The sequence below is a fragment of the Nanorana parkeri genome, unplaced genomic scaffold (assembly GCF_000935625.1).
Source record: "Nanorana parkeri isolate BGI_ZX_2015 unplaced genomic scaffold, ASM93562v1 scaffold719, whole genome shotgun sequence".
NCBI classification, from domain to species: domain Eukaryota; kingdom Metazoa; phylum Chordata; class Amphibia; order Anura; family Dicroglossidae; genus Nanorana; species Nanorana parkeri.
In genome coordinates, this window is record NW_017306987.1 from 430,930 (window position 1) to 445,575 (window position 14,646).

General features: G+C 42.3%; 1 protein-coding gene across 1 annotated transcript in view; it reads right to left on the minus strand.

The window, feature by feature from the left end:
- The window catches only part of GPSM1 (G-protein signaling modulator 1), a 187,228-nt gene extending 173,083 nt beyond the window's left edge, over positions 1–14,145 (minus strand). The window contains 1 exon segment of the mRNA XM_018564072.1: positions 13,938–14,145. Coding sequence (XP_018419574.1) covers positions 13,938–13,996 — 59 coding nt within the window. The 5' untranslated portion in view covers positions 13,997–14,145.
- Between the last annotated feature and the right edge of the window lie 501 nt (positions 14,146–14,646).

The following is a 14,646-nucleotide window of genomic DNA, read 5'->3' on the forward strand; positions in this document are numbered from 1 at the left end:
ATCCCTTGCAACGATCTGTCCTTTTATAACCACTCAGAAAGCAATTACAAATGCTTTGGCAAAGACATTACTGTGTATGCACTTATTGCACACATCAGCTGAGTATAGCGGTAGGTCTCCCTGTTCCAGGCATGCTGTTTAGGATGAACAATTGTCTCCCCGCACACTGTTCTTGGGGAAACAACTGCGGGTATTATGGCAACCCTACACACTGGGGCTTGTTTACAAACAAACAATTGTGTTTTCTCTTTTGACCTTCTCATCCTTTTGTTCTATCCTGGAACTGGAAAAATCATAAGAAATATTTTTTTCCTTATAGTAGTACTAAAAAACTGGCAAAAAACTGGTTTACAGCGTGAAATAAAATAAAAATAACAGCAACAGGAATTTATGGTGGGTATACAGTACATTTACTAATACAGATTTGTGTATCCAAAGTCAAAGATAGACAACTGTGAGAGAAATAGCGATGGAGGAAATTAGGTTTCAAAATAATGACAGGTGGGAACTTATTGGGGGGAATTTATCAAAACTGGAGCAGACAGAATTAGGAGCAGTTGCCCATGGCAACCAATCAGCTACTCTCTTCAGTTTGCTCAGATAAGATTTGAAAATGAGACAGAGAAGCAGATTGGTTGCAGTGCAAATCTGCTCCAGACTTTGTCTGCCCCAGTTTTGATAAATTCCCCCCCACTGTATATATGATATATGATGGCTCTCCACATCTGATGGGGTTTTTAAGCAGCCTCTCCTGCATTATAAAAGGCATATTTACAGATTTACATATTCATCATCATGTTCATAATAATAAAGGCAGGAAAATGTTTATTTGGGTGGGCTGTGAATAATAAAAACTTTTCATTATAACCGTAGTGGGGTGTTTCATGACATCCTAATTGTGTAATATAATAAAGTAAGAAGGACTTCAGTCTTGACATCCAAGACAAGCTATGAAACAACTGCGCAGTGTGGGTTGTTAGGCTTAAACGGTTATGAATTATGTAAAGTCTTGCTTTTTAGCGGCTTTCTCAGAGTTCATAATAAAATTGTTTTGTAAGGAATTAAAACCTCTTAAGACGTCTGAGATATTAGTCCTGCAGCTTGTACTTTCCTTTGGCACTCTCTGAAGAATAAATAATCCCCCGAAAATGACATTTCTGCAGTGTCAAGAACTGATTGAAATATTCGGACAAAGGAGGGGGTGTAGAAGGAATCAAACACGGATAACTACATTGAAGGGAAATTACTCTTAAAGAAAGACGCCAAAAAGCCATTTATGTTGGGCTCCCTCTAAACCCTAACCACACAACATTCAGTTTGCTAAAGCACTGTGTATCATTAACATTTTGTATTTGTTTCCCATAAAATACTGTTTTGTTTTTTTTTTCTTCCCTTTTTTATATCTCAATGCTGCTGATCTCCTGAAGCCTCTTTCAGCCATTTCCTGTCTACATACCTTTGCTCCAGTGTTAGCCACACATCATTGCTCTGGTCAGCTTCCCGATGGTGACGACGGTGGATCATGCCTGCGCAATGTGTGTTGGTATGACCGCTTATAGTCACGATTATGGGGAGCATATGACAGGGTGACAATGTAGAAGCACAACTGGTAGACACAGTGGCGTAAACCAGAGTTCTGGGCGCCCGGGGCAGAATTTTTTTTCGCCCCTCCCCCCCCCATTATATAAACATACACTGGAACTGTACCCTGCACCTCCCCCCCACACACACATGTTTTTATTTTAATTTTTCAAATTTTAATATTTTATTTTTTTTGAAACTTTTTCATTTTTTTAAATCAATTTTTATTTATTAATTAATTTTTTATTAAATATTTTTATTTTTTACTTTACTTTTAGGGGCTTCGGGGAAATATTGGGGGTCTAAACAGACCCCTGATATTTCCCTTTAAAAATAGAAAAAGAGATTGAGGACACAGAGTCCTCAATCTCTTTTTCTGTGTCCCCTGTTATCAATGAACAGGAATCCTTTATGAGTGTTCCTGTTCATTGATAACATGGTATGTTTACTATAACTACAATTATGAATGAACAGGAGGAGATGTAGATCACTCCCGTTCATTCATAATTGAGGATATAGTTTACATACCAGGTCCTCAATTATGTACAAACACTCAGCGATCACTGATCACTGAGTGCTTGTACCCGTTCTCCTCTCTGACACACACTGTCATAGGAGGCTGCAAGAGGAGAGCCCAGCCTCCTGTGACAGCGCTGGCTGTCTCCGCCCCCACACCGCTCTGCTGCACTGTGATAGGCGGCCGAACGGTGTGGGGGGAAAGACACCGGCCGATCACAGCGCTCGTCCCGCAGCGCTCGGCCGGCTGTCATTTTCTCTCTGATTCCTTTCATCCCTGCTGGGCACTGCTCTGTGTCCCAGCGGGGATGAAAGAAATCACGGCCGCGCCGACAAAACGGCAGGAAAATGTCACTTTTAGCATTTAGCCGAAAGTGCCATTTTCGGCCGGCGCCCACCCTTCACTTTTCGCCCGGGGCCTGCGCCCCAGCTGCCCCCCCGGTTGTTACGCCACTGGGTAGACAGTTGTGACCCCCATAGCAGGAAATCCTTTATTAAGGACTTTCATTTTAAAGAAATCTGTATATTAAAAAACATTTTTTTAAATGACTTTTACATATTAAAGTTCATATGAGACTTTAGTGACTGTGTTTAGAACTGCTTTAATACAGAAAAGGAAAGGAAAGCTTATTTTCAAGAAGAGTGAATATTCAGTTATGATTGTGACATTTATATATGTTGCCTTCAGATTTATATATTCACATTGTTCCATATATATTATTTTAAAGCATATAAAGATATAGGAGAAATCTATATTTTACATCAGCCTTTCTTAAAAACTGCTGAGATTCCACCTCAGCCACACAGAGTGCACTGATTTTAGTCAGTCAGACCCAACCCATAGACTTGCACTGAGAGAGAGAAACAGCAAAGTACAATTACTTTCAGGAAAATACCTCATTAACGTAAGATATGAACCCACATACAATACATTATCGTTTCCCAAATAAAGTAAACATTTATTCAAGGCAGAAAGAGCAAATAAATATATACTGTCCCACTGAAAATCCTTAATTTCAGGGTATGAAGACCTACAACCAGGGCCAGATTAAGAGCATCATGGGCCTGATGGGTCGGTGACCGGCCGCAATCAGGCAGCGGCGGCTCTCTATTCAAGCAGATTACAGGACTGCTCACTCCTCACTAGGGCCCAGAGAGCAGACCTCTAATATGCCTGAACAGGGGGCCCCCACTGCCTGCGGTCCCCTATTCAGGCATATTAGAGGGCAGCTCTCTGGGGTCACTCGGGGCCCTAGTGAGGAGTGAGCGGTCCTCTCATATGCTTGAATAGAGGGCTGCCGCTGCCCGATTGTGGCCAATCACCGACCCGGATACCGAGGCGTTCCGGGTTGGCCGGGCCTATTTGCAGGGTGGGGCCTGGGGCGGCAGCTCCACCCGCCCTACGTTAATCTGGCCCTTCCTAAAACCAACAGCAAGTCTGAGAGCTGCTATTATGTAGTCTTAGACCTGACACCCTGAACAATTAGGCATCTTTGTATATCCCCTCCATGCTCAAGACCTCGCAGCTTAGACTGAGCAGAGCAATGGACGTTTTTGCTGCATGAGTCCCACAAATAAGGGACCTTTTTTTTAAATTTCTGGGCAAGTTCAGGAATGTTCATCTGCCTCAATTCATCCAGATCTGCTGCACATTCATCAACATTTATTGGCTATGTTCCTGGCTCCTGGCATCTATAAACAAGCAAATGTAAAGCTGGACTTCTGCTCCAGAAAAATGTTCTCTTTAGGTCTGGGTGGAGTCAGTAAGGGTTAGAATACTTGCCAGGTTTTTATTGCCATCGGTGTACTCATTGGGTAGCTCAGTCCTCACTTTCTGACTTGAGGAAGTTAAAAAAGATAAAATGATCACAATGCTGGTTACACAGCCTTTTTAAGCAGAGTTCTGCATCAATCTTCCCGGACACTGAATAGACTGAGATTTCGAAAAGTCGGTCAGTTTCGTCTTCTTCAATAATCTGCATTCTAATTATAGTATAAAGTATTTTCCAGGAGAGTTAAACCAGCTGGCAAACAGACTGGAAGCTTTCCCAGACCAGATGAGACTGTAAAAAGAGCAATGCCATGTAAGTGCCCACTTTGGCAAACAAATAGAAATGTGTAACAGTGTAACTTGTTGGAGAGCAGCCTACAGGACACGCAGGTATGGAGAGGGGAGCAGAAGTCCTGTCTCCTTCCCGTGTACTGAAAGCACATGTGCAACAGACTGGAAAGTGAGGCGGCTGGAAGCGCTTCATAAACTTTCTAAACGGTAGTTCTGAGATTTGATTTTCTACTTACTGATGTAGAAGCTGAGTGAAGGGCAAACATCAGGATGTCAGCATGTGGCTGCCATAAATGAAGCAGAAATAGATAGATAGATAGATAGATGGATGGATGGATGGATGGATGGATGGATAGATAGATAGATAGATAGATAGATAGATAGATAGATAGATAGATAGATAGATAGATAGATAGATAGATAGATAGATAGATAGATAATTTGTTTCCAGAAACATGGGATTTTGGGATAGAAAGTAGAGGTAGCAGCCATGATGGTTAAGCAGCTGTGTTATCCTGCAGGACATTTATTTGACTACACAGCTCAAGTTCCATGTTTATAATCACAGGGCATTATGGAAAGAAATGTGGGGCTGTACTGATAAGTAGAAGCATGGAAAAAGAGCTTGAAAGCAACAGAGGTTACAATAAAAACTTCCAAGATTAGAATGAAGCAAATTAAAGCATCTCGGCTTTCATGCACAATGTCTTTTAAAAGCGGATCTAAAGTCAAAATTTATTTTGAAGTTATGGATAGAAACTCTGTTTTCTAGTTTTTACTGCTGCGACAACCCCCCAACATCCCTTCCCCGGGGAGATTCATCCTCTATTATTTGTCCTGGTGACCATTGTCATTGGGTCAGAAAGTGATGGGAAATCCAAAATGTAACCATTGTCACCAGAGCAGGGGAGGGGAAATCTTACGATAAGGACACTCATTTCTGTAGTGTCTCAGACAGGAAGTGAAGGAAAATCTTCGGACTGCAACAAGAAAAGAAAATATCAACAGGAGTTTTAACCACTCCCAAACATTCCAAATTAAAACAAAAATAGAAATTAGGATGTGGTTAGAGTTTGGTCTGGGCCGATTAACCCCAGAGTGTTATGCTAGGTGCACAATGCCGTGCGTTTAGCGCATGCCATCACACAATGCACCTAGCGTGCAGTACCATGCGCTTGGTGCATTGCCATTCATTTGAGTGGCACACCAATGCACCTCCCGGCGAATGTACATTGCAACACAGTGCAATAACATGCACTGCAGGACAGTGCAACACACAGTATTACAGTACCGTACGGCATCTGGGATGGCAATGCACCTAGAGCACGGTACACCACACTGGGTGCATGGTGTGAAAGCATGCCCTAAATGCATGGTGATGTGCATGTAGAGCAATGCTCCGGTATAAATGGGCCCTTAGTCTCCAAGAAGCAACTTTGTGAGGGAATATGATTGAAGAAATCTTAAATTTGCACAAAAGCCAGTGATATTCTGCAGATGTTTAGCATAGGAGTCACCCTACTTTAGTCTGCCGCATTCCAGCGGGAGGTCTTTTGAGTTTTACGTATGATACTCCACCCATCCACCCAGTATTGCCTTACCAGAAGTTCTAGTTTAAATCTCCTGCAGCTGGTACAAATTTCAGCAATGGGAGCATGCTACCCTTTGCGACAGGATAGGCCCAGTCAACTCCTGCCTTGCTGTGAGGTAGCACCAGCCAAATCTGATAAATATCCAGAGAAGTCCTTCACTTTACACACTATTCCAGAAAACCTGAAGCTGCATCTGCTACTTAGATGGCAACAGAGAACCAAACTCCTGGCCTGTAGCTGCCATTATGTCTTCAAGTCCTTTGAAATTTGCACAACAATAGTAAATAAAAGGCCAGTGACATCAGTAATACATCTATATAGGTTCTCAGCACTGCTGTGTTGATCAAGCGTGTGCAGCACTAAAGATCAACCCTCACACTAAAGGACGCCACAAAAGGGCTTTGCGTGTGTTGCAACTATGTCGTTTTTCTCTAAAATGATAATGGATTATGTTTTATAAGCATTTAAAAGCAAGAAGGAGCTTGGCAAAGTTCTGCCATAAATACAAATCAGCTGCGGCAGACACCTTGGCCTTATGAATGACAGCGTTGCTCAGCTGGACCTAGAAACAAAAGGGATTTAATAAGGCCGTGCAAAGCAGTGCAAGTTTGAGCCGGTTACCAGGCTACAGGCAGCACCATGATATATTCTGACACTACATCTGTGATGGTAAAGCAGCTGCTGCCAGATACCGCCTCTGCATGCCACATGTGAGAGCGGGGCTGGGGCACGTTCTGCCTGAAAATTGGCCAATGTTTAACATTCTTGACTGCCTTCAGCCAGAAATGCAAAAGGTTTAAAAAGGCAGCAAATAAAGAGCCCCTTTGTTCTTGTCCTTATTTTATTTTTGTAAATTACAGACAAGCGTCTGCTTAGAAGAAATGCCAGTCTGCAGTGCATGTTTTAAGGGGCAATTGGACGGTATTAGGAGAATCTATGCTTTGCTAATGCAGGAGAAAGCAACAGGTTCACTCAAAAGCCCAAGCTGTATGTACTCGTATTGCCTGCGTTCCCCAACTGCTCTTTTTAGCTGACGGGAGCAAATATGCAGAGCATGCAGTTCACTCCTCTACTGGGTGCATGAGAAAACAATCACCAGACATCCTCGACATCACAGACCATTGGAGAAAGAGTCCCCAGATCAGGCAGACTTGTAGATTACACAGGACATTGTCTCTTCATTCCACAGGTGAACAAGACCATAAGCAAAAAAGAGGAAGGTACATATAAGCAGAAGGACATAGTAGTTAAAGCCTCTCTCCTGGGGAAAAAAACTACCCATATCTGCTTGGTTTTGTCTAGGGGTATTGTGTGAAGGGCTTTCACCTAAATAATCCCTGCTCAGCCGGCAGTCAACGCTCCTTTCTCTCCCCTCTGCATCCGCATGTATAATGCAGAGCTATGGGCCCTGCGTTTTACGTAATGATGTCATTGGGCCTCCGGCCGCCTGAGTGTAGGTGGGAAAAGGCTGCAGGCCCCGGTCTTAGAACCTGCGGGAATCATGAAAAGTAAAAGTTATTTATTCAATATCCCTTGAGTGTTCCCAACCACCTTGGGGTGTTCCAACTCCTCACATTACAGTCGCCATAATATAAAATACATAAAAAATGAGGGATGGTGGGGACTGTTCATGATGGCCACAGCAGGTGTGCAGAGATCTCACCAATGTAAAGATTGTAAAGTGGTTTAACTCTTCAGCATTCACCACCACTGAAATATCAGTGGACTAACCCTTTAATTATTGCATATTATTTATTTAAATAATCCAGCTTGTCATTGATGGTTCCTGACACCTTTAAATCCACTGTCTGAATATAAATACATAATTTAATAGGCACCCCACTTGGTGAATCAACATATATCTATATATTTACATTCATCTTGTTTGGGCTCAGTCACTCATATGTGAATTTCTGAAGTGAGCACAGAAACACAATAGACGGCAGACACTGATCCAACACCGGGCTCGCTCCATGCGACACGAGAGATGTTGTTGCCATGGTAACAGTCGGAAAGGTAACAGTCCGCAAAGTTAAATGCTGTTCTGGTGCACACAGTATAAATGGATTACTCAGCAAAGTAAGCCTTTGGCCTAGAATGAGGAGCCCAATCAAATCAACAAGCGTATAATACTCAGACTTTGCTCATTTAAAGGCTACAGCTACATAAAAGTGATATCCCACTTTTGGATGAATCGCGGTAGGCTGAATTATCCCACTTGCCCCTTTTGTCCCTCAGAGACTCCTACAGAAAGCCGAGTGTGAGGTCCAGGCTCCGCATACTCACCTTGCCCATTATGATGTGTCTCATCCACTTGTAGCAGCAGTACACAATACATATTATCTAAACAACTGCCAATAAATGAAAGGAAAGCTCTGTTCTTGGGGACAGCTGGGGTATTCAACAGCTTCAGGTGCAATTAAAATAAAAAAAACTGGATATTACTAGTTTTACACCTTTCCTGATAATTGAAGAGCAGCAAAGAAAAGAACAAAACTGCAACTTTTTGCACACGCAGTTGGCAGGTAAAGATCGTAAATAACCGATGTAAAGACAACAGCACCTGGAACCAGAGTCCTCCAACTGTGGAATAACCACAGGGTCCAACATGCCCAATTAGTATTCAGCACGGCATGTTATGTGTTCCTAGACAACCAGGAGATCAAACAGTGCCCCTGCAGATGTTAAAGAGCTCTTGTATATTACCTCTAGATTTCTTCTATCTACACTTAGAACTGATTCATACTTAGAAGATAAAGGTGCAACTTCAGACAGGATTTAGGTCTTCATGTTATCTCTCACCCCGAGACACCTCCGTTTTGTTTCTGCTGCCAGTGATCAGTAAGAAACTTGAGTGGCACATCACTGATTACCAGTCATTCAGAAATCTGCTTCTCCCTAGAAGGTGAGAGCTTGAACAACTAATAAGTAGCGCACAAGAAAAAAAAAAAACTATATACACCTGAGCTCTCAAAGACAAGAACTGCATCAGCAACTATGACTTTTAGAGCTGACAGACAGAAGAAGCAATCTTAAGGTGCCCATACACCTTACGAATATCGGCCGAATTTAGTTTACGATCGCGCTTTCATCCGATATTCGTATGGTTGATGGGCAGTGCACAACCGCAAATGCTGTACAATCGTACGACTTTTGCCTTTCCAGCAGGTTAGAAAACTTCTGTCGAATCATATGATTTTCACAAGGTTGGTTTCCGTACGTCAAAATTTGTACGATTAACACTGCTCATGCGCAAACGAAAATCCGAGCGGTCGATTAACGAAATTTGTCCAGGTGATCTCTGCTAAAGACCGCTAATTGAACTGTGCGATGGTCGGGGCAGGATGGGGCCGCCGTACAAAAATCGTACGACAGTTCGATCATTGGACGAAAGTTTTCGTCCGATGATTGCAAGGTGCATGGGCACCTTAAGGCAGATCTTGGACAGTAGCAGCCAAAGACTGGTTCAAGGCTGCAGACAATAACAGAAACTGGTGCCTTGTATTAACTTCATGTTGCAGCTCCTGAAAGCTTTGTTTATATATCTAAAATATAGTAGTATAATATAGTATCCGCAGTTTTGCATGGGGTGAGCAAGAATGTCCTTTTAAAAAACCTGGACTGCATAGGTTTCCTTTCATACAAGTGGTCTCCTTGTGCACCTGTCTCCCACTGAACAGCAGACCTACCCAGCTAGAAAGGGGTTAACACCACTGGCAGCCTGTCTAACAGGTTCCCTTCCATGTGGACCAATCCCTGCCAAGTTCCCAGGGTTTAAGGTGAGGCCCTTTTAAAAAAATGAACTCTTCCACTGCCAAAACTTTTTTGACAAACATTCAAAGAAGCCCAGAGCATGGCAGCTCCCAGCACGCCCTAAAAGATCCACTGGGAGTTTTTATATCTACAACATCTGGCCAGACACGTGTTTCCTGTCCATGATGCAGCCTATGGCTTAATGTCAAAGAGAAAAAAAAATCTCCAGCTGTAGTGAAAAGTTAAGAGACCGTTTTTAAACAGAAGCTGCTGAACTCGTTACACTTAAGCAATAAACTCTATGAAGTCTTGTACTTGTAAATATAGAGCTGTATATGCAGGTTTGAGGTCAGACGCCCTAACACACTATGTGCCTTTGATCTATCAGTGTTGCATTTTATGTCAGTACTTTATAAATAAAGAATATCACTATACCATGGTGTTGGATAGCACAGTGCATGGAGTGGCAGAGCAGAGAAAGCCCCCAGTGCATTGTGGGAGTAAGTTTCCATCTTGGTCCCCACCAGATAATCCCAAGGAGGATAGGAGCTGCACAATGAATTATTGTGTGCAGAATCATGGCAGTAAAAGTTACAGGACACAAGAAAGCATGATAGTTATATGACGTACAGCTACAACTTCAATGCATTTTAACCAAAGACACAACAATGTTTTAGCATACTTATGAACGGATTTAAAGTATGAAAAATGTAAACCGTCATCTCTGAGTTCTCGTTCAATAAAAGGCAGCTAAAACAAAGTGCAAGCGGGAAATACTCATTATATAATAACCATTTTATGGTGGGTTTATTCAGCTTCATTTTAGGATGGGTTCACCAATTCTTATTTCTTAACCGGTTTGTTTGTTTTTTGTATTATTATTATTATGTTTTGCTGGCATTATTTGTTTACATTTTATCTCTTATTTAATTCCTATTTACACATTTATAGGATTTCTCACCCCCTCTAGTCACATATACTGTATATGCACTTGTATAATCCAAATAAGTAATAACTCATTTTACTGATTCATTGATTTATGTATATATGGTTTAATCATGCAGCTCCATTCACAGCAATATTTGCAATTTTTTGTAACGCCTGTTGTAGTTCTAAGTTCCTTTTAGTTCTTTCCGCCACTGTTAAAGCATGTCTCCCCATAAAATCTGCTGCTTTGCACCCCCTTCTCCCTCTTAGCAAATACTAATATTTAAAGCCAGCACCTACGTGACACACACACGCGGCTTGTGAAAGTGCAAGATATCCTTGAAATGCGTTGCCCACCAACACAGCAACCTGAAAGTGGATGCCGCTGTCTCTTGGAGAGGGTGCTGCCCAACAATGAGGACACCACCGTCTACCATTTTATAGTGGATCTGCCTCTACATGCCCTCGGGAACCATACCTCCATCCATCTACGCCACTGCTGACCACAAGTGGATGTTGTGGACACTATCCAGGGCCTATTAAAAGCACCATTTCTGTGAATTGCTTGTGAGTGCACCTTATGCTTTTATTCATTAACGTTTGTCATTTTTAATGCACGGAGTCTGTGTGCCTCTTTCAAACACTGTACTTTTCCGATTATTGCCACAAGAATGAAGCCCTACCAAAGCTTACCTCCTGATAAAAGTGGATTTGAGTAGAGCTTTTGCATGGGGGGCCTTCACCACTTGGACCTATAGTTTTGTTACAAGCACCTACCAAGCGGCTCTCTTGTGAGTGCAACTTTCAGCATTTTGCCGTATGTGGTTTATTATGACATTGTTACAATTTGTCTGTTTATTTGTAACAAGCATTTTTAAAAAGCTGTCAATGGCAGACCCCATATTTTACTCTAGAGAATAATTTTCCTACTTTTCACAGTTAAAGGGGGAAACTTCACAGTATTTGGCAGTGCAGTTCTGGGTGGCTACCTTCACAGAGTTTGTATGTTCTCCCTTTGATCCTCCACAATCTACACACTGGAAAGTGAATTGGATTCCCCCCAAATTAGCCCCACTGAGTGTGAATGAGTGTGATAAAGATGGAAAATTGTGGGTTTATTCAGGGGAACAAGGACAAAGGTGAAAAGTTCTATGTACTCTGTAAAGCGCTGTGTAATATGTCACTGCAATATAAATATAGGAAATAAATAAATAGGGTCTTGCTGATCAGCTGTATTCACAGAGCAGTGTTGATGCCACCACTGCTTGGAAGTTCTTGGTTTGCTTTGGCTGCACTCTGAAACCACGGTTTTCTAGTTGGGCTGGGCACAACAGAGCCCACACTGGAAACAAATGGGTTGCTAAAGGCAGTATAGCAAAACATCTGGGAACTGAGGGCCTTGGCATGGCTGCCCAGTTTAAGTTGCTGATTGGTGGGAATTTCTAGCAGGAAATGCCTGCCAATTAACAGTGCAGAAGAAAGTGTAGGTGTTACACAATTTCTAGGCAATGTTCGCACCATGTCTGGACCAATTTTGGAGCAGATCTGCAAATGCAGTTTAGTGCCTTTTTGCCACATGTTTTTCTTTTCTTAGATTAAAATAGGCTTTCAGGTGCCGTCCGGTGCATTTGTATGCATTTTTGATGCGGTTCCATGTGTCCCAGTGCGTTCCAGATCAGAGAAAATTAGACAAGCAGTTTTTTTTTTGTCTGGACAGGAACGGACTGCACTGGTGTGAACAGAGCCCAGAAATACCATAGGGAAACATTGGGATGCTTTTTTGGTCCGGGAACAAACTCTTCCGGTCTGGATATGGTGTAAACAGACCCTTAATAAAATCTTATGGTTGTGAAATAAAAACTATTATCATTATGACCTCTCTCCAATACACAGACTAGTTTTAACCATTTAGCCAGTGAAGAATTACCATTTGCAAAAAAATCCAGACTGTGCATGCTAAGAATTGCGGGTCCAAAACCACAGGTGGCTTAAAGCTTTCCATACATGAGGAAATGGATTGTCTTACATGCTGATCAGATGTTATATGGAAATACATAAAAGATTCCAGTACTCCTGCTTAATAAATAAAAGGGCCATGTTCACTGCATCCTCAGTCAAAATCAGAAACGCTTATGCATAATAGTTTAAGACATGCTCAGACAGTGAGATGGTCCCTTGGGTCAATTTCCACATTCATGTGTATTTCATTGTATACCTGTGTGGCAGACATTTGCATACACTGTCCAAGCCCAATTAAATAAACAACCATCTGTCTTCCACAATTGTAGATATCACCCATACCGAAACACCTTATATCCCATATACACTTATGACTATGGGCCTGTCTTCTCCCATGATAAAATGCAGCCGGTGGACTCTACAGTGTTCTTCCCCTGTCCTGCTATGTATGCTATTTACAAATGAATTGTATAGACCCCCCCCCAATGGACACAAATGTCCGTGGACAGTCAAATAAACCTCCAATGTCTTTGACTACCTTACAACTCTTTATAATTCCGGAATGCTAGATGCTACATTCTATATAATGACTACAGAAGTTAGGATAAACTATTTTCTTTAGTCCAAGGGTCTGAGCTTCCCAACTGAGCTACCCTTACTCTACATACTCCCCCCATTTCACTGATCACTTCAGACAGGCAAACAGACAAACCATCAGTAGTTCAAGTTTAAAAGACATTTTTAATGCATTGGTTAAGGGTACAACATGAAACACAACTCACTAGAAAAACACTGGGGCTTGATTAATAATAGTTACAACAGTGGAAAGCAAACTCTATCACCTGTCTTGAGCAAGTGAGAAAATAAAAGCACGCACCCAGTTGGGTAACATCACTATTTATCCATTATACTGGTGTCTGAATATAGGAAACACCTTCATGTACAGTGCAGACTCTGACATACAGATAAGAGCACTATAGAGGTTTCTGGTAGAAAACGAGTACATTTATTTCTACAGATCTTTCCATTAAAATGGTTGTTAATGAGAAAAGAGGGATGGGGAGGGGGGAATTTGGGTCCCAAATAAGGCCATCCGTCCTTCAGTGAACTTGCAGCCAGGAAATCTACTGCGAGCACTCAAATGTTAAAATATATTCTCACGTTATTCAACAATAACATATCCACTTCCCTGATAAAACATTCCCTTATATTTGTTCCAAATTAGGGGCACTTGTACTAGTAATTTTTTTTCTTAGGGGTGACCTCGGGTTTACCATGAGGGGGTCACCTCTAGTGAAAGACAGACATCTGGTCTACCAGTCTACAACAGCCATTAAATGTAATCATTTCCTTTCCAAGTCTAGAACAATGAAACAATTCATTCACTCAAGTCTGTGTCCTTTTTTGCTCAGGGATGTCTGTCTACAGACAACCAGCAGAGCTGCTGCATATAGCCGTGACCATCAGCACCAAATGCAGCCTCGTTTATGCATAAACAGCATGTTACGGCCAGGGTACCCTTCTACCTTTGCGCCCCATGTTAATACCTGGAATATAGTCTTCTGGCAGGTGGCTGGTCCGATCCATTGTTAGCCAGGAAATCCATGTATCGGAGAAGCTCATGCAGTCACAGTTTTGGAAGAGGCAGTCACACAAACCATTCGCGCAGCTTGCAGCTGAGACAGAGAGACGGCACAGTGATAAGCCAAGAGGCTGTCAGCCCTTTTTCTATAACAGTTGTGTTATGGCAGCTAGGAAGTGATGTATGTTACACATAAAGTCTCACAAATCACTCCCCCTATGCGTGATGTCATGCAACGCTTTATTGTCAGGGGACTACGAGGAGGGGTAGCTGTGCCTTTTTTTTTTCTTCTTTCCCTCCTTCTGCTCTGTGACCCTGCCCATCCCCTCCTGAACACAATGCACCAGTGGCCAGTTCAGCCTTCTGTGAATCAGACCAAGAAGAAAGGCTGCCTAGCAGCACATAACCTCTGTCTGAGCAGAAATGGGGGGGAGGGGGGGGGACTCACTAGTTTATTGCTGGAAAGTAAGTGTAGCTTTTGAAACTGTGTTGTACCACTAACATGTGGATTGTAGTGATAGAAGCTCCCTGTTTTATCTTAGGAAGATGAGAAAAAAAGAGCTGCCAATGCAACAATCTGTCAACTGATCCTTTGAAGGACTTCCTTGTGCCCAGGGGTGTAAACAAATTCGGACAAATGTTAACCCTTCTTGTGCTACAGGAAGCTAGCAGTA